Consider the following 20,894-nt stretch of genomic DNA (forward strand, 5'->3'; position numbering starts at 1 on the left):
CCACATCTGTATTGCATTCAGTTCCGAAAGGCCCATTACAGAAACAATGTGGAGGCTTTGGAAAGGGTGCAGAAGAGGTTTACCAAAATGCTGCCTGGATTAGAGGGCATTAGATTAGATTAGATTAGATTAGATTATGAGGACACTCAGTCCTCATTTATTGTCACTTAGAAATGCATGCATTAAAAAATGATACAATGTTCCTCCAGTATCATATCACAGAAACACAGGACAGACCAAGACTAAAACTGACAAAAACCGACAAAAACCATATAATTATAACGTATAGTTACAACAGTGCAAAGCAATACCGTAATTTGATAAAGAAAGACCATGGGCACGGTAAAAAAAAGTCTCAAAGTCCCGAAAGCCCATCATGTCACGCAGACCGTAGAAGGGAGAAACTCTCCCTGCCATGAACCTCCAGCGCCGCAAACTTGCCGATGCAGCACCCTGGAAGCACCCAATCACAGCCGACTCTGAAAACTTCGAGCACTGAGCACCATCTCTGCCGAGCGCTTCAACTGCACCCCGGCCGCCGAGCAACAAGCAAAGCCGAGGACTTGGGGCCTTCCCCTCTGGAGATTCTGGATCACACAGTAGCAGCGGTAGCGAAACAGGCATTTCAGAAGTTTCACCAGATGTTCCTCCGTGCTCTCATGTCTGCCTCCATCAAATCAGGATTGTGCATGGCACCCTACTTGACAGATAACAGATATTCAACACCGGAGTGGCCGCTGCGCGCTGCGTCGCGCCGCCATCTTCACCTCATTTGAGCTATATGCTCATTTGAGGGTATGAGCTATAAGGAAAAGTTGGACAAACTTAGATCGTTTTCTCTGGAGCAGCAGAAGCTGAGAGGAGACCTAATAGAAGGTTTTAAATGATGAAAGTCATAGATAGACTGCTAAGCATTTAAATAGAGAGTGGGAAAGTTCAAAGGAGATGAGTAGAGCAGTTTTTGCTTACAGAGAGGGGTGGGTGCCTGGAATGCTCTACAAGGGGTGATGAGCAGGTGTAAGAGGAGCATTTAAGAGGGTTTTAGGAAGGCAAGTGAGTTTGCAGAGAATGGAGGGATAGGGAGCATGTGCGGGTAAAGGGAGTTAGGTATTTTTGGCTTAGTTGGATCAGCACAACATTGTGGGCCGAAGGGCCTATTCTTCTGCTGTGCTGTTCTAGGCTCTGTGTTCAACGCAGCACAGTGAGAACCCACTTGTAGCTGGATTTAGATTGATGGTTAGACCTTCAGTACTAATGGTGGTTGAGCATTAGACTGGCTGCGATAATGGGAGTCATAGAGCCATAGGGCACCACCGCACAGAAACAGGCCTTTAGGCACAGCTAATCCATGTTGAGCTGTCATTCTGCCAAGTCCCATTGGACCATACCCCTCCCATCCATTTACTCATCCAAGCTTCTCTTAACTGTTGCAACCAAACCCGCATTCACCACTTCGTCTGGCAGCTCATTCCACACTCGCACCACCCTCTGAGCAAAGAGGTTCTCCTTCAGGTTACCTTTAAGTATTTCACCTTTCACCCTTAACCTATGACCTCTAGTTCTAGTCTCACTCAACATCAGTGGAAAAAGCCTGCTTGCATTTACCCTATCTATACCCCTCATAATTTTGTATACCTCTATCAAATCTCCCCTCATTCTCCAACACTTGTAGGAATAATATCCTTTCCCAAGGTCCAATGATCCGGATCTGAATTTTCAGAACTGATAATAGGTTACACACTGCACTAGTGCCCTGGATACCTGGCATTAATACGGAATGTGCTTGGGGGTACAGAGTACAGTGGGCTGTGAAACTTAATCTGGAACAGCACACAAAATGCTGGGGGATCTCAGGGGGACAGGCATCATCAATGGAGGGAAATGGTCAGTCGACGTTTTAGGTGAAGGACTCACATCCAGACTGTAGAATGGACCTGGGTCTGACTGAGTAATGAGGGGTGGCTAGAACTGGGATTGGAGTCAGAAATACTCCAGTCCCTGTATTCCGAATTGGAGTATCCCAGACTCCAATTCCAGTACAGAATCAGAGGTCAAACTGGGACTGGAGTCCCAAGTGCTTCTATATTTCCCACTGCCGTCAAACTTACTAGTTCACCGGAAAATTTGTTATATCAAATTGAATTTGAAGGCAGAATACAGGGTTAACTGTGGGATTCTTAGCAGTGTAGAGTCAATGTCCATTCATCCCTTAATGTTGCCGTGCAAGTTGATCGAATGGTTAAGAAGGCGTATGGTGTGTTGGCCTTCATAAGTTGGTGAACTGAGTTCAAGAGCTGTGAGATAATTTTGAAGCTCTGGTTAGACCACGCTTGAAGTATTGTGTTCAGTTCTGTTTGCTTCAGTAAGGAAAGGATGTAGAAGTAACAGAGAGGGTGCAGAGGAGATCTACCAGGATGCTGCCTGCATTGGAGATCATGTCTTATGAGGATAGGTTGAGCGAGTGAAGGAGGATGAGTAGTGACTCGATAGAGGTGTACAAGAAGGCAAGAGACATAGATTGAGTGGACAGCCAGAGACTTTGTCCCAGGGTGGAGATGTCTAATAGGATGCAGCATACTTTTAAGGTGATTTGAAGAAATTATAAGGGGGGATGTTAGAGGTAAGTTTTTGTTTAGACAGGGTGGTGAAGGCTTGGAACACCCTGCCAGGAGTGATGGTAGAGGCCTATACATTAAGGACACTCTTAGATAGTCACATGACTGACAGAAAAATGGAGGGCTACATAGGAGGGAAGGGTTAGATGGATCTTAGAGTAGGTTAAAATTCTAGCACTACATCATGGGCCAAAGGGCCTGTACTGTGCTGTAGCGTTCCATGTTCTGTGTATCACTGTGTAACCTGTAAAAAAAAGTGAAATAAGAGTGTGTTTGGATATTAAATAGAGTAACATCCAAAAGTCACCAAAGACACCCAAGCTGTCAGATTATTGTGGTTATACTGTAATCGTTAATTGTCCAAAGCCAAGTGAAAACTGCATTCACAATATCCTGGCCACTTGTTCTTCGTTCATTCATCACCCAGTTCACCGTCCGTGCCATCAGTTGCCAGACACAATCCAGGAACCTCCTCCCTTAATTTCCTCTCCTCACCACAACCTTCCTCCTTTAAAACCATTTGCTTTGCTCTTCTCACCTGGCATCCCCGTCTGTGTTGCTCAGTGCTCACATAGGAAATGGGTAACATGATTTATTATTGTCACCTCTACTGAGGTACAGTGGAAAACTTGAGTAACTCTCAGCAGGTCAGGCAGCATCTATGGAGGGAGATAAACAGTTGATGTTTTGGGCCAAGAACCTTCATCAGGACTGGAAAGGAAGAGGGCAGAAGCCGGAATAAGAAGGTGGGGGGGGGGGGCGCAGAGAAGCTGTACAAGCTGGCAGGTGATGGTGAAGCCAGGTGAGGGGGATGAAGTGAGAAGCTGGGAGATAATAGGTGGAAAAGGTCAAGGGCTGAAGAAGAAAGAATCTCTTAGGAGAGGACAGTGGACTGTCGAAGAAAAGAGAGGAGGAAGGGAATCAGAGGGAGGTGATGGGCAGGTGAGGAAAAGAGAAGAGGTGAGAGGAGTTCCGGAATGGGGAAATGGAAAAACTTTTCTTGCATACTGTCCACATTGATCAATACATTACAACAGTGACTGAAGTTAAACAAGAACAGAGTGCAAAATAAAGTTTAACAGCTACAGAGTCAGTCTCTTCCCATTCCAGAATGTTCCACACCCTCTGTATGACAACCTTTACTCCAGCACCAGAGAGGCACCGGAGCTTACAGAGTTACTTGTATGCTCCCAAACTGTGGAATATCCTACAACGCTTGCTCATCCTATTTGTGTAGACTCTTGAACTAAGCTCCTTCAACAGGTTTCAGTGTGCGGAATCAACTCGGGAGCCGCATATCCTCTGAAAACTCCTGAAATTACTCGCAAACATCCTCTCCTTCGCTGACTCCGTCTATGCTTCACCCTGCCTCGGGAAAGCGGCCAACATAATCAAAGACCCCACCCTCCCCGGTCATTCTCTCTTTTTCCTCCTCCCATTGGCAGAGGACACAAAGCTCGAGAACACATCCAACCAGGCTCAAGGAGAGCCTCTACCCCCTTGTTATCAGATTCTTAGACGGACCTCTTGTACGCTAAAAAGATGAACTCTTGATCTCCCAATCTACCTTGTTGTAGCGCACGAAATTCATTTATTGACTTGCATTGTTCATAACACATTCTGTGGAGCACACACAAAATCTGTGTGTTGTACGGTAGCATAATAGTTAGCACAATGTTTTACGGTACCAGCGACCCGAATTTAATTCTCACTGCTGTCTGTTAGGAGTCTGTACGACCTTCCCGTGACCACGTGGGTTTCCTCCGGGTGCTCCGGTTTCCTTCCACAGTCCAAAGACGTACCGGTTAGTAGGTTAAATAGTCATTGTAAATTGTCCTGTGATTAGGCGAGGGTTAAATTGGGGGTTGCGGCCCAGTGCAACTCGAAGGGCTGGAAGAGCCCACTCTGCGCTAAATTAAGATGCCGGAAGAACTCAGCATCAATGGAGGGGAATAAACAGTTGACATTTTGGGCTGGGACCCTTCATCAAGACCGGAAAAGAAGTGGGCAGAAAGGGGTAGTGGAAAGGTGAACAAGCTGGCAGAATATGGTATCTATGACACTATGTTCATATTTTCCATTTTACGTCCTCGATGGAAAGACCTGACTGCATGGCATGCAACCAGAAGCATTTCACTGTATCTGGGGGTTTTTTAATGGTTGTCCATTGTGTCTGATGATGACAGGAGACCCCTGCGGGAAAGTTTTCAAAGTTTTTAAGCTGTTGCCCTGGCGCAGTTCCATTCTCTTGACCTCGGAAGTCCGGGTCCAGCGGTACAAGCAAGCGTCACAAACTGGGGAATTTTTTGGTTGCAGTGGATGACCATGACGTCTTCTGTGCCTTGTCATGTCCTTCACTCTCAACAGAGTGTTGCAGAAGTGCCTTCCTGGCTGTTGGATCCCACTGTAGATCTCACCCGCCCAGTCCTCCAGAGCTGACTTCCCTGGCTCGGACAGACATATCCCTATCTCACCGAGGTATGAGGCCGCCGGCTACCCCCGCCTGGTTTAGCCTGCCTGTCAAAGCGGTGTGCCAGGCTGCGGCCGTAGTCACATGCAAACAGCTACTTAGCAAGTGAGGGCTGAGTGTCCGGTAGGGACCAACGGTGAGTGAGCTGCCCTGAAATGGACACGACAAGCCCCTTCTCCAGAGGTGCTTCCCCTCCCCTGGACACCCCATACACCCCTATGTACGTACGTGTCTGGGTGCGTGTGGCAATAAAAAGCCAACTCTAATTCTGCCGATTTTTCTGGAATGCCATCTGTTTATTCTGTGTCAATGTGGTGGCCACCTCTTGGGAACCCTCAGCCATCCAGATGTTGTAAAGTGACTCCAGCTGCCCTCTTAGCTTGGAAACTCTGGGCTTGAAGTTAAGCTGGAGACATTTTACACAGTTGTTCTCCCCTCTCCGCCCCCCAGACCATGTCCTGAACCTTCCATAGGCTGCATTAACTCCAGGCTTCAAATGTCCATCCACCAACTACAAAAGGACGTCAGAACATTGTTTCATTTGGTTGTATATATGTACAGACAGATGACAATGAACTTGAACTTCAATCAGAATCAGATTTATGATCGCTGACGTATGTTATGAAATTAGTTGCCTTGATGTAGCAATACATTGCTCGTTCGTTCATGATGTGTCATATCATATGATGTAGGCGGTCGTGCTCTCTCCACAACCAGGATTGTTCTTGGCAAAATTTTCTACAAGAAGCAGTTTGCCATTGCCTTCTTCTGGGCAGTGCCCTTACAAGATGGTGACCCCAGCCATTATCAGTACTCTTCAGAGATTGTCTGCTTGGCGACAGTGGTCGCATAACCAGGACTTGTGATGTGCACCAGCTGCTCTTACGACCATCCACCACCTGCTCGCATGGCTTCATGTGAACCTGAGTGGGTGACCTCGCAGGTGCTACACCTTGCCCAAGGACAACCGGCAGGGTAGTGGAAGGAGGAAGTGCCTTACACCTCCTTTGGTAGAGATGTACCTCCATCCCGCCACTCAAGCAGTACCTAAATGATAGAAAAATGGAGGGCTATGTTGGAGTGAAGGGTTAAATTGATTTTAGAGTAGTCTAAACTCATACCATACTACAGGTGCACAGTAGAGAGCATCGGAACAAGCTACGTTACTGCATGATACAGAAACTGAACTGCAGAAGTTTTTAAGACTCTGCAACAGGTAGTCAAAATTTCCCAACACATCACTGGTACCAGCCACCCGTCGTAAAGGACATATATACAGAAAGGTGCTGGAAAAGGGCCAGTAACATTATGAAGGATCCACCCTTCCCCACTCATGGACTGTTTGTCCCACTCTCATCTGGAAAGAGGATATGTAGCATCTACGCCAGGACCACCAGACTAAAAAAACATTTCCTTTCCCTAAGCAGTAAGGCTGAGCAACACATTTACCCACAAACCCACCCGTCCACGCCAACCATCACTACTTTATCATTTCCTGTTGGTTATCTACAGACACTCCTGTGCCTTAGCACCATTTTATGGACCTACAATTAATCATTGTATATAAGCTATCATGGATTTACATTTATTGTGTTTTTATTACTATTTTGTTCTTTATCTTATTGTGTTTTTTGTGTTGTACTAGTTTCAAGGTGCAATTATTTCATTCTCCTTTACACTTGTGTACTGGAAATGACATAAAACAATCTTCAATCTCGAATAAGGTTGGCATAATGCTATGGGCCGAAGGGCCTGTGTTACGCTGTAGTGTTCAGTTCTATTCTATCGTGCTGTACAAGACATAAAAACTGCTATAAGTTGCAAAAATAAGTCCACAGTAAATATAAAGTGCAAAAGAATCATGCTGAGGTAATATTAATTGGTTCATGGACCATTCAGAAATCTGATGGTAGAGGGGGAAGACACTGTTCTTGAACCATCGAATGTTTATCGTCAGGCTCCTGTACCTCCTCCTTTATGGTAGTATCGCGAAAAGGACATGTCTGGATGGAGAGCGTCCTTAATGATGGAGGCTGCCTTCTTGGTGCATCACCTTTTGCAGATGTCATCGTTAGTGGGGAGGGTTGTCAGTCTGCAACTCTCTGAATCCACTAACAATCCTACACATTACAGCCTCCATACCAGTCATACTTCTGATACAACCAGTCAGAATGCTCTCCACCGTCTATCTATAGCAATTTGCTTGAGTCTTTAGTGACCTTAAAAATCTCCTCAAACTCCAATATGCAGTGTTCCCTCTTTGTGTATTAATATTTAGGGCCCAAGATGATGACACTCAGTAACTTGAAGGTGCCTTCCTTTTCCACCACTGACCCCTCAATGAGGACTTGCCCTTCCTGAAGTCCACAAATAATTCCTAGATCTTGCTGACGTTGAGTGCAAGGATGTTGCAACATCACTTAACCTGCTGATCTATCTCACTCCTTTATGCCTCCATTTCAATATCTGAGATTCTGCGAATTTATTCATTGGCAGATTTATAAATGGCATTTGAGCTGTGCCTAACCACACAGTCATGAGCGTAGAGAAAGTAGATCAGTGGGCTAAGCATGCATCTTTGAGATGCACCTGTGTTGACTGACAGTGTGACGGAGATGTTATCCCTTTATTAAATCATTACCATAATTCCACACTAACTCAGAAGGAGAAGCATTGCTCATCTGCCTTGCTCTCTGTGTTCTTAAGGCACAGTAGAACTCTTGGTTTCTGCTCTATAATCCTCGACTCCCTCTCCACCTCCATCATGATGACACAACCATGGCAAACAAGAGAAGTCAAAGCCAACAAAAAAGCCAAAGAGAGGGCATATAATAGAGCAAAAATTAGTGGGAAGCTTTTAAAAACTAACAAAAGGCAACTAAAAAAGTCATTAAGAAGATAAAGATGGAATATGAAAGTAAGCTAGCCAATAATATTAAAGAGGATAGATACCAAAAGTTTCTTCAGATACATTAAGTGTATAAGAGAAGCGAGAGTGGATATTGGACCGCTGGAAAATGATGCTGAAGAGGGACAACGAAATAGTGGACAACCTGAACAAGTATTTTGCATCAGTCTTCACTGTGGAAGACACTAGCAGTATATTGGAAGTTCCAGGTGTCAGGGGGCATGAAATGTGTGAAGTTACTACAACTAGACAGAAGGTTCTTGGGAAACCGCAAGGTAGATAACATCTAGACCAGACGGTGTACACTCCAGAGTTCTGGAAGACGTGGCTGAAGAGATTATGGAGGCATTAATAATAATCTTTCAAGAGTCACTAGAATCTAGAATGGTTCTGGAAGACTAGAAAATTGCAAACATCACTCCACTCTTCAACAAGGTAGAGAAGCAGAAGAAAGGGAGCTATAGACCAGTTAGTCTGACTTCAGTGGAGGGAAGATGTTGCAGTCAATTATTAAAGATGAGGTCCCAGGGTACTTGGAGGCACACGATAAAATAGGCTGTAGTCAGCATGGTTTCCTTAAGGGAAAATCCTGTCTGACAAATCTGTTGGAATTCTTAGAAGAATTAACAAGCAGGATGGACAAAGGAAAATCGGTTGATGCTATGTACTTGGATTTTCAGAAGGCCTTTAATGCGGTGTCACACATAAGGCTGCATAACAAGCTGCAAGCCCATGGTATTACAGGAAAAATTCTCGCAAGGATAAAGCAGTGGCTGACTGGGAAGAAGCAAAGAATGGGAATAAAGGGAGCCTTTTCTGACTGGCTGTGGTTGACTAGTGGTGTTCCACAGTGGTCTGTGTTGGAACCAATTCTTTTTACGTTATATGTCAATGATTTGGATGATGGAATTGATGGCTTTGTTGCAAAGTTTGCAGATGATATGAAGATAGCTGGAGGGGCAGGTAGTTTTGAGGAAGTAGAGAGGCTACAGAAGGACTTAGACAGATTAGGAGAATGAGCAAAGAAATGGCAGATGAAATATGGTGTCAGGAAGTATATGGTCATGCACTTTGGTAGAAGAAGTGAAATGGTTGACTATTTTCTAAATGGAGAGAAAATACAAAAAAAAACTGAGATGCAAAAGGACTTGGGAGTCCTTGTGCAGGATTCCCTAAAGGTTAATTTACAGGTTGAGTCTGTGGTGAGGAAGGCAAATGCAATGTTCTCATTTCAAGAGGACTAGAATATAAAAGCAAGGATGTAATGTTGAAACTTTATAAAGCACTGATGAGGCTTCACTTGGAGTATTGTGAACAGGTTTGGGCCCCTTATCTTAGAAAGGAAGTGCTGAAACTGGAGAGGGTTCAAAGGAAGTTCACAAAAATGATTCCAGGATTGAATGGCTTGTCACATGAAGAGTGTCTGATGGCTGTGGGCCTGTATTCACTAGAATTCAGAAGAATGAGGGTTGACTTCATTGAAACCTATCGAATGGTGAAAGGCCTTGATAGAATGGATGTGGAGAGGATGTTTCCTAAGGTGGGAGAGTCTAAGACCACAGGACACAGCCTCAGAATAGAGGGGTGTCCTTTTAGAATGGAGATGAAGAGGAATTTCTTTAGCCAGATGGTGGTGAATCTGTGGAATTCTTTGCCACAGGCATCTGTGGAGATCAAGTCTTTATGTATATTTAAGACAGAGTTTGATAGATTTTTGACTGATCAGGCATGAAGGGATGCAGTGAGAAGGCAGGAGATTGGGGCTGAGAGGAAAATTGGATCAGCCATGATGAAGTGGCGGAGCAGAGAGATGGGCCAAATGGGTTAACTCTGCTCCTATATCTCATGGTCTTCTGGTCTTATCTCTCAGTATACCTGTCTGTTATACTCCTCATCTCATTTTATATTTACATAGTGTTCAATTAGTCACTAATTGTCTATTTAATTAATCAGATAACCTTGAAATAATTTATCTTAGTTATTGGTTTTAATCACAGGAAGGCAAAATTTCTAACTACAGAGAGAGTGTAAATGTTGATACACTTGGCAGCCAATCATAAGGCTGTGTTTTGAGCTCTCTCTCTCTCTCTCAACTCAACTCTTTCTCTCAACTCTGTCCCAGCTCTCTACCATCTCTCTCTCTCTCAACTCACTTTCTCTCAGCTCTCTCTCTTTCTCTCAATTCTCTCTTTCTCACTTGACTCTCGCTTAACCTCTCCCCCCATATCTTTCTCTCACTTAACTCTCTCTCTCTCTCTCACTCGACTCTCTCTACTCTGTCTCTCTCTCTAACTCTTTCTGTCAATCAGCTCTCAACTCTCTCTCTCTCAACTTTCTTTCTCTCATCCCCACACCCCACCATCTCTACCTCTCCACTCCCCCCCCCGCCCCCCATTCTGCTGTGGCACATTGACATAGTGCATTTGGGTATATCAAATACTGTGCAGTCAATAGCCAGAACCTCAGGAGAGTTCATGTCCAGGGGGACCTTGGCGCACATATTGAAAGCTCCCTGAAAGTGGTGACGCAGGCGATAGGATAGTGAGGTGGTTTGCCCTAAATAGGCTGAGGCATTTTGGGAGTTGTAGTATTTTGTTGCAGCTGTACAAAGTATTCTTCAGCCTGCATTTGGATAATTGTGTACTGTTCTGGTCAGCACACTACAGGAAGGATGTGGTGACATTGGAAATAGTGCAGAAGAGATTCGGCACGATATTGACTGGAATAGAGAGCTGCAGTTATAAGGAGAGATTGGATAATTTGGGTTGATTCTCACTGGAACACAGGAGGTTGATGGGTGACCTTATTGAGGATCTTCGTTGGTCAGAGTCAACCATGGATGTTGTGTCCTTGTTGTCTACATGATACACAAGCCAGGGCAGTACGATATGGAGAGCAAGCTGTTCCCCGTGCAGCAGGCTCCCCCTCTCCACGTAACTGATGAATCCAGAGGAATGGCAGAGACCGACACAGTTTGGCACCGGAGGCGTCGCTGAAGTTGCCAGTCAGCGTTGAACTCTACATGGCACTTCCTTAGGGACTCCTGTTCCAGGTTTTGCCTCAGAGTTCACTCCCAACTCCTTCCCATGAGTGGGTATATCTGCAAGGCACCAGAGGTTTGAAATCGGAGTTTCCTTTCTCCTAGCTCAGCTGCCAACCTTGGCTGACAATCCCCATCTGAGGTGACTGGTTTTAAGGTGCCTGTAACCTGCCTTCGCCCTTCTCCTGTCAGAAGTAATGGATCCACTGAGTTTAGTGGCTATGTCACACCTGAAGGCCAGGAGCTTGACTTAGTTGTCAGAAGCTATTTGAGACGCACACCATTGTGAGCATTTAATAGGTAGTGGGAAATATCCCCACCTCATCCCCCAGGTATAACAACTTTAAGTAACCAACCCGAAGGGTGACCTGATATAGGTTTGTAAAATTATGAGGAGCATGCATAGGGTAGATAATTTTCCTTGCTTTGGGGAGTCTGCAACTGGAGGGAATAGTTTTTGTGTGAGGAAGAGGAGTTTTGAGGAGATCTGAGGGGCAGGTTTTTCACACAGAGGGTGGTGTGTATATGAATGGAGCTGCCAGAGGAAGTGTCTACAATGTGTAAAAATCATTTGGACAGGCACTTGGATGGGAAAGGACTAGAGGGATAGAGGGCAAATGCAGACAAATGGGATTAGAGTCACAGTCGGCATGGACAAGATGGGCCGAAGGGCCTGTTTCTCCTCTGTACAACTCTATTTCACTGATTTGTTTAAAACTCTAGTTTTTCTCTCTCTTGTGTGCCTTTAAATCTTTGTCATGCCAATTTTTAATGCCTTTTCTCTCTAACACTTACTCTGCTAATTGACTAAATTATCGTTACAATCATAAGTTTTGAAGTGAAGAAACTTTAAGTAGCCCGAATACAAATTGTAACAGGAGCTGGAAATTCGAATCAGAGTCAGCTTTATTATCACTGACATGCAGTATGACCTGAAATACAATTATGAAAAACACTTAGTAAGTGAGCCAGCTTTGTGGAGAGAAACAGAGTTCACCATTCAGTCAATAGACAATAGGCAATAGGTGCAGGAGTAGGCCATTCAGTCCTTCGAGCCAGCACCACCATTGACTGTGATCATGAGTCATGTTTAAACACATCACTCAGATAACAACACGAAGTGTAACCACTCTTTGTTTATCTCTGATTAGGTGAGAAACCTTACCAGTGTGATTTCAAGGACTGTGGACGAAGATTCTCCCGTTCAGATCAGCTGAAGCGACACCAGCGAAGACACACTGGTAAGAACATAGAATATGGAACAGTACAGCACCGTACAGGCCCTTCAGCCCACAATGTTGTGCTGGACTTTTAACCCACTCCAAGATCAATCAAACCATTCCCTCCTTCATTTTTCTTTCATTCATTTGCCCACCTAAGAGCCTTTTAAATCTTCCCAACGTATCTGCCTCCCTACCACCTCTGGCAGAACACTCCATGCACCTCCCTCTGTGTAAAAAAAACTACCTCTGATATCTTCCCTGTACTTTCTTCTAATCAGCATTATCAGCCATTTCCACCCTGGGAAAAAGTATATGGCTGTCTACTGTGTCTACGCTTCTTATCAAATTATACATCTTCTCAAGTCACCTCTCATCCAAAGAGAAAAGCCCTAGATCACTCAACCCATTCTCATAAGACATGCTCTCTAATCCAGGCAGCATCCTGGTAAACCTCCTCTGTACCCTTCCTAAAGTTTTCACATTTACTTGGCACTGAAGTCTAAGCGCTACCAGGATGGAGGGATGGAGATATGTCTCTGCCAAAGGAGGTGTAAGGCACTCCTTCCCTCTGCTAGCCTGCAGGTCACCCTTGGGCAAGGTGTAGCACCTGCTTCACCCCCAATCAGGGTCAACATGAAGCCATGGGAGCAGGTGGTGGATGGTCGTATGAGCAACTGGTGCATATCACAAGTCCTGGTTATGCGACCACTGACGGCAGACAGACATTCTCTGAAGAGTATTGATAATGGCTGGGGTCACCCATCTTGAAAGGATGCTGCTCAGAACAAGACAATGACTTGCATGTTCTCCCTACGACGACTTGGTCATAATAAATGGTCTTGGCCCGAAACATCACCTCTTTACTCCTCTCCATAGACGCTGCCTGACCTGCTGAGTTCCTCCAGCATTTTGCGTGTGTTACTCTGGATTTCCAGCATTTGACAGAAACTCTTGTGTTTATTTCTTGGCTTTCCTCTGCGTTTCATCACACTTGCCAAAGACATGTTGACAGGCGAACATGTGTAGATGCGTGTCTGGAGAATCGGGAAGCGGAAACATGCACGTGAGAGAGAGCAAGGTTCAGAGAAATCAGCAGGTGGATGTGATTGATGGGGTCACTCTGAGGGCTGGCACAGACTAGCCTCTTTTGATGTTGTACGGGGTAATGACTCGTTCTCCCTTACATTGACATGCAGAGGAGATGACAGGGAGAGAGGAAATTGCCACAGTATTAGGAGAGGGAAGAACACATACTTTGGAAATGATGTTAATGAGGAAACAAAATATTCTGGAAAACTGAGGCTGCAGATGGAGAAATCTGGAGGAACAGACAGTGTTCTGGACTCAGTGGGCAAGGAACTATTGACGTTTTGCCTGTACCAGGACTTTACACCTGAAACATCTACAATTCCTTCACCCTTTCACAGACACTCCTTGACCCACAGAGTTCCTTCAGGAGACAGTTTTTCGCTCTGCAAGATGCCTCTTTAGGCTATCAGACCCTTGAAACCAGTTCATGTCACACAGACCCATAAGGGTACTTGCAGAAGCTATATATTCTCAATGGCCATTTTATTAGGTTTGCCTGTACACTTGCTCGTTAACGCAAATCTCTAATCGGCCAATCATGTGGCAGTAACTCAATGCATAAAAGCACTCAGGCATGGTCAAAAGGTTCAGTTGTTGTTCAGACCAAACATCAGATTGGGGAGGATATGAGATCTAAGTGACTTTGACAGTGGAATGATAGTTGGTGCCAGACTGGGTGGTTTGAGTATGTCAGAAACATCTGATCTGCTTGGATTTTCATGCCAAACGGTGTTGAGAATTTACAGAGAATGGTGTGAAAAAAATCCAGTGAGCAGCAGTTCTGTGGGTGAAAAGCCTTGTTAATGAGAAAGGTCAGAGGAGAATGGCCAGATTGGTTCAAGCTGGAAGGCGATAGTAACTCAGGTAGCCATGTGTTACAACAGCAAAGTGCAGAAGGCCATCTCTGAACACACAACACGTTGAGCCTTGAAGTGGGTGGGCCACAGCAGAAGTCCACAAGCGGACACTCAAAAGCCATTTTATAAGATACAGGAGAAACTTAATAAAATGGTCACTGAGTGTGTTACAGATGCTGCAAATCTGAAATAAAAATTTACCAGTGGCATCATTGGCAAGAGAATTAACGTTGAGAGAAACATGATTTGGAGCGAGGAGAGGAAAGGCAGGAGACTTGGAAAGAAACACAAGGGTAAATAACTAGAAGAAGAGGTTTGCATTAAAAGTTACACCAGGTTTGTGGAGATACATTTGCTGTTTAATGATAGAACTGTGTGGTGCTCTGCATTGTGTAATGTGGTGGTGAAAGCCAATTTTGCAGTGCGGTGATTAAGTTACTGAGTTGTGGGTTAAAATCTCTCCATTTAAATTAAACTTCAGCAGACACATTACAGTACTAGTGCAATCACTCAAGTCGAGTACGATGGTTTCCAAAGTGATTGTCTACAGGTGAGTCCTCAGGTGGCTGCAGAGGCGGATTGGGATCCACCTATTCTGGTTCAGTGTGGGCAAGGTTAAGTGGTGTCTGTGGTCAGTGGTTGGGTCTTTTGATTGTTCAGCCTCTCCTCTCGCACCTGCCGCGTGTTCTCTGCGGCACAACGGAAGTTGTTCTCATGTAGAACAGATCCCTCTTGAACAGATTTCCTCCAGGTGTATCTATGTGCTTGTACACATGATGGGCTGAATGGCCTTCCTTAGAAATTATTTTGTGGCTTCAGTGGAGCTGAACCTCAAAGCAGTGTGATGTTGCCATTATACATGATATGTGAGAACAACAAAACAGGAGGCATTGGGATGGTACAACAGCATAGTGGTTTGCACAATGTTTTACAGTACTAGTGGCCTGGGATCATTTCCCGCTGCTGTCTGTAAGGAATTTCTACATTCTCTCCATGACTGCATGGGGGATTCCTCTGGGTGCTCTTGTTTCCTCCCAAAGTCCTAAGACGTACCGGATGGTAGGGTAATTGGTCATTGTAAATTACCCTGTGACTAGGCTTGGATTAAATCAGGAGATTGTTCGCTGGCATTGCTTGAAGTTTCAGAAGGACCTATTCCACGCTGTGTCTCCATAACTAAAATAAATTTGGCACATCATGTTGATTCCCAGGAAATGATCCAATTAGTCCCATTTCCCCTTTTCTTTGCCCTCTTCCTCCCTGTGACTTCACGTGTACACATCAACACAAGAGATTCTGCAGATACGTAAACACGAGGAATTCTGCAGATGCTGGAAATTCAAGCAACACACATCAAAGTTGCTGGTGAACGCGGCAGGCCAGGCAGCATCTCTAGGAAGAGGTACAGTCGACGTTTCGGGCCATCGAAGAGCCTTGGCCTGAAACGTCAACTGTACCTCTTCCTAGAGGTGCTGCCTGGCCTGCTGCATTCACCAGATTCTGCAGATGCTGGAAATCCACAGCAACGCACACAAAATGCTGAAGGAGCTCAACAGGTCAGGCAGCATCTATGGAGAGAAACAGAGTCAACGTTTCAGGCTGACACCCTTCTTCAGGACACCTCTCTGTCATTCGATTTGCCGCTAAGCTACACTGAGTGCCTTTGGGATGTGGGAGGAAAGCAGTCATGCAAACTGCACACAGGAAGCACCCGTTCCCAGGAGCTGTGAGGAACCAGCATCTACAGTGTAGATCAACTGGGGAGGCAAGCGTAGGAACGTCGTTAGAATTAATTTAACTTGGACAAGTATGCGGTGTTGCACCTTAGTAGCGTGCAGGGGCAGGAATTACATAGTAAATGGTAGGTCCCTGGAGACTGTTGTAGAACAGAGAGACCTAGGGCAGCAGGAACATAATTCTTGAAAGTGTCGAGACAGGCAGATGGTAGTGAACGGTGCAGTATCCTTGCTGTTCCTATTTGTGCACCCTTCTGGACCAAGGTCACAAATGTTTCCAGGATTTGTTGGAGCCACTCTCCCAGTCCAGGTGTCACAGCTCCAAGTGTTCCTATCACCACTGAGATTACTCTGGCTTTAACCTTCCACGTCGTTTCTACCTGCTTTTTCAAACCCTGGCATTTCTCCAGCTTCTCATATTCTAGATTCCCACGTCTATTACTATTTCTTTCTTCTGTTCCTTGTCTGGATGGTTGTCCAATCCTGCTTATCAGTCTATATTTGGAAGTCCCAAAGGATCTTAGCTCTGTCATTCTCCATGACCTTCTCGGGTGTTTCCCATTTAGACTTGGGAGTATCTGTCTACCGATTTATCTATCTATTTATATGAAATAAGGATCAAAAGTAGTGAGATAGTGTTGATGGGTTCATTATCTGTTCATAAATCTGATGGTGGTGGGGGAAAAGTAATTCCTAAAATGTTGAGTGTGTTTCTTCAGGCTCTTGTACTCCTCCCCGATGGTAGCAATGAGAAGAGGATATGTCCTGGTTAATGGGGGTCCCTACTGATGGATGCCTTCCTCTCATGGCATCGCCTTTTGAAGACGTCATAGTTGCTGGGGAGGCTAGTGTCTGTGAAGGAGCTGACTGAGTTTGCAACTTTGTGCAACAACGATTACAAGTATAATTAGATAGTGAGAACACACTTGGAGTATTGTGTACAGTGCTGGTCTCCACACCTGTATTGTTCACAGTACTGGTCTCCACACTTGTATTCTGTACAGTGCTGGTCTCCACACCTGTATTGTGCACAGTGCTGGTCTCCACACCTGTATTGTGCACGGTGCTGGTCTCCACACTTGTATTGTACACAGTGCTGGTCTCCACACCTGTATTGTGCACAGTGCTGGTCTCCACACCTTTATTGTGCACAGTGCTGGTCTCCACACTTGTATTGTACACAGTGCTGGTCTCCACACCTGTATTGTATATAGTGCTGGTCTCCACACCTGTATCGTGCACAGTGCTGGTCTCCACACCCGTATTGTGCACGGTGCTGGTTTCCACACCTGTATTGTGCACAATACTGGTCTCCACACCCGTATTGTGCACAGTGCTGATTTCCACACCTGTATCGTACACAGTGCTGGTCTCCACCCCTGTACTGTGCACAGTGCTGGTCTCCACACCTGTACTGTGCACAGTGCTGGTCTCCACACCTTTATTGTACACATTGCTGGTCTCCACACTTGTATTGTACACAGTGCTGGTCTCCACACCTGTATTGTGCACAGTGCTGGTCTCCACACCTGTATTGTGCATAGTGCTGGTCTCCACATAGAGTAGAGTATTCTGTACAGTGCTGGTCAGATGTCATTAAGCTGGGAAGCGTGCAGGAAAGATTTTTGAGGAAGTTACCAGGACTGGAGGGCTTGAGTTAAAATGAGAAGCTGGATAGGCTGGAACTGATTTCCCTGGACTATAGGATGCTGAGGAGTGTTCGTGTAGAGGTTTATAAAATTATGAGGGGTGCAGATGAGGTGGACGGTCTGTCTTTTTCCTGTGTAGAGGAGTCTAAAGCTGGAGAACATGTATCTAAGGGGAAGAGGGGAAAGATTTAAGAGGAATCTGAGAGACAAGTGTTTCTCACAGAGGGTGATGGGTATACGGAATGAGATGCCAACGGACGCTGTACAGGCTGGCACAATTACAACATTTGAAAGACATTTAGGCAGGCAGGGGAATGGGAGAGGTGTGGTGGGATATGGTTAAATACAGACAAATCTGATTAGCTGGGATAGATACTCGGGAGTGGCACGTTAGTGTAACGGTTAGCATACTTCTATCACAGCGCCAGCGATCTGAGTTCAATTCTAGCCACTGACTGTATGGAGTTTTATGTTCTCTGCATGACTATGTGGATTTTCTCTGAGTGCTCCGGGTTTCTACCACATTCCAAAGATATTGGTTAATAGGTTAATTGGTCACCTGGGTATAAATGGCGGCATGGGCTCGTTGGGCCAGAAGAGCCTGTTACAGTACTGTATGGCTAAATAAATAGATGTCATAGTTGGCATGAACGGGTTGGGCTGTAATGACTGTTTCTGTTCTGAATAACTGTGACTCCCTTTCTGCCAGTTTAGTACTACTCACCAGCTGTCAATAACAGGGAAACCAAACTTCTAAATGAAATGAGAAAAGAGAATGCCAGAAAATCTCAGCAAATCAGTCAATATACACTCAGTGGCCATTTTATTGTGTACTTCTTGTACCTAATAAAGTGATCACTGAGTGTATGTTCATGGTCTTCTGCTGCTGTAGCCTATCCAATTAATTTTGTATTATGCGTGTTATGCATTCAGAGATGCTTTTCTGCACACCGGTGTTGTAACATATGGTTATCCGAGTTACTGTTGCCTTCCTGTCAGCTTGAACAAGTATGGTCATTCTCCTCTGACCTCTCTCATTAACAAAGCATTTCCACCCCCAGAACCATTCTCTTTAAACTTTAGAGACCGTGTATGAAAATCCCAGGAGATTAGCAGTTTCTGAGATATTCCAACCGCCCTGTCTGGCATCAATAATTATCCCATGGTCAAAGTTACTTTGATCACATTTCTTCCCCACTCTGATGTTTGGTCTGAACAACAGCTGAACCTCTTGGCCAAGTCTGCATGCTTTTATACATTGAGTTGCTGCCACATGATTAGCTGTTTAGATGTTTGCATTAACGAGCAGGTGTACAAGTGTACTTTATGAAGTGGCCACTGAGTGTTTGTGAAGAGAGGAACAGTGTTAATGTTTCAGGCCAATTCTGGTAATTGGGCTTCTGTGGAACAGTGTAAGAAGCCACAGTCAGAGTAGCGAGATGGAGAAGAGTCTTAAGGTTATGTCACCCTGCATCTGCTCTGCCCACTGTCTGGACAAGTTCTAAGAGAAGCATCAGATGACTAGTCGGTTGCAGCCTCCAGTACTTACTGGATGTTAAGCTCTGGGGAACTGACTACAACTGGGAACATTAATTTTTTCTCTTTTACGGATATTCCCTGACCTACTGAGTGTTTCCTACACTTACTGTTTTAGAACATAGAACAAGAAAAGGCCTTTCAGCCCACAATGTTGTGTTGAACCAATTAAAGTAGTAATCAAATGGCCAACTGAACTAATCTCTTCTGACTACATAATGTCAGTATCCTGCCATAGACCACAAGAGATACACCCTATGCTCATTATATGCGTCTTCAGACAATGCGGATTCATAGTTATGCGTCGAACCTATTCCTACCAACTTCTCCTTATATGCGTCCAAAACTCACAGTTATGCAAGGCTGTTGGGACGAGAAGCACTGCTTTCCCGCCAATACAAGTCACCTGCGCCCGCCTCACAGTCTCACTCCCTCCAGTCTCGCATTGGTTTTGGCAGCGTGTGGATGTGCGATCTTGCGCTCTTAAACATTTGTTGTTATTACCTGCGGTGCACTGATTTTGTGCTTGAAATATTTAACTGCAGTACTGCAGGTGCTGGAAATCTCGAGTGATAAACAGTCCTGATGAAGAGTCTCAGCCTGAAATGTTGATTACTTCCATCCATAGATGCTGTCCGACCTGCTGAGCTCCTTCAGCACATTGTGTGCCTGTATCCTTCCGTTTTTCCTCGCATTCATGTGCCTACCTAAACACCTCTTAAAAGTTTCCAATGTTTCTGCCTCTATCTCCACCCCAGGTAGTGTCTTACAGACACCCGCCACTCTCCGTGTAAAAAAAAAACTTGCCCCTCACATCTCATTTGAAATTCCTCCATCTCACCTTAAATGAATGCGTTCTGGCATTAGACCTTTCAACTCTGGGAAAAAGATACTGTCTGTCTACTCTGTCTACACCTCACATAGTCTTATAACCCTCTATCAGATCTTTCCTCAGACTCTGCTGCTCCAGAGAAACCAACCCAAGTTTCTCCAATATCTTTTTACAGCACATGCCCTCTAATCCAGGCAGCTTCCTGGTAAACTTCATCTGAACCCCCTCCAAAGCCTCGACATCCTTCCTATAATGCGGCGACCAGAAATGTATGTAATACCCCAGAATTCATTTCCTATTTCAAAGGTTCAGTGGCTCATTCAATATCAGAGAATGTATACAGGATACAACCTGAAATTTGTACTCTTCACAGACATCCACAAAACAAGAAACTCCAAAGAATGAATGATAGAAACATTGAAGCTCTGAAATCCCCTTCCCCCACCCTTCGTACGAGCAGTAGCAAAAGCATCAACCCCCTCCCCTCCCACTCATGCCAGCAGAAGTGCCAACCCCCCCCACCATGTAAGCAACAGCAGAAGCCCCCCCCCCAAAGAGACTTTGATTCCCATTCCCTCAACTTTGAGAGTCATTGAGTAAATAGAACATGGAAACCCGTCCTCCTGCCTAAGTAGCTCATGCCAGCCAATATGCTGATCTAAATTAATCCTCCTTTTGTCCTCATTTGGCCCGTATCCCTATTTGTGTAGCTGTCTGATTATTCGCTGTCCTGGCACAGGCAGACACTGCAATTGATACGTGCTCAGGAACACGCTGCCACAGACTGAGCGAGCTAGGTCTTTTCTGTTTGGCGTGGAGGAGTATGAGAGGTGACTTGACAGAGATGTACGAGATGATGGGAGGTATAAATCAAGCAGATAGCCAGGGATTTTTTTTTTCAGGGCAGAAATGGCTATTTCAATGGGGCATAATTTTAAG

At 45.0% G+C, this 20,894-nt stretch overlaps 1 protein-coding gene across 4 annotated transcripts in view; it reads left to right on the top strand.

The window, feature by feature from the left end:
• The window catches only part of wt1a (WT1 transcription factor a), a 150,405-nt gene that overhangs the window by 119,331 nt on the left and 10,180 nt on the right, over window positions 1–20,894 (top strand). For all 4 annotated transcript variants that reach the window (XM_072272809.1, XM_072272810.1, XM_072272811.1 and 1 more), the window contains exon 6: window positions 12,185–12,274. In XM_072272809.1, coding sequence (XP_072128910.1) covers window positions 12,185–12,274 — 90 coding nt within the window. The remainder of the gene's footprint in view (window positions 1–12,184; window positions 12,275–20,894) is intronic.

This window comes from Mobula birostris, chromosome 11 (genome assembly GCF_030028105.1).
Source record: "Mobula birostris isolate sMobBir1 chromosome 11, sMobBir1.hap1, whole genome shotgun sequence".
Lineage (NCBI taxonomy): Eukaryota > Metazoa > Chordata > Chondrichthyes > Myliobatiformes > Myliobatidae > Mobula > Mobula birostris.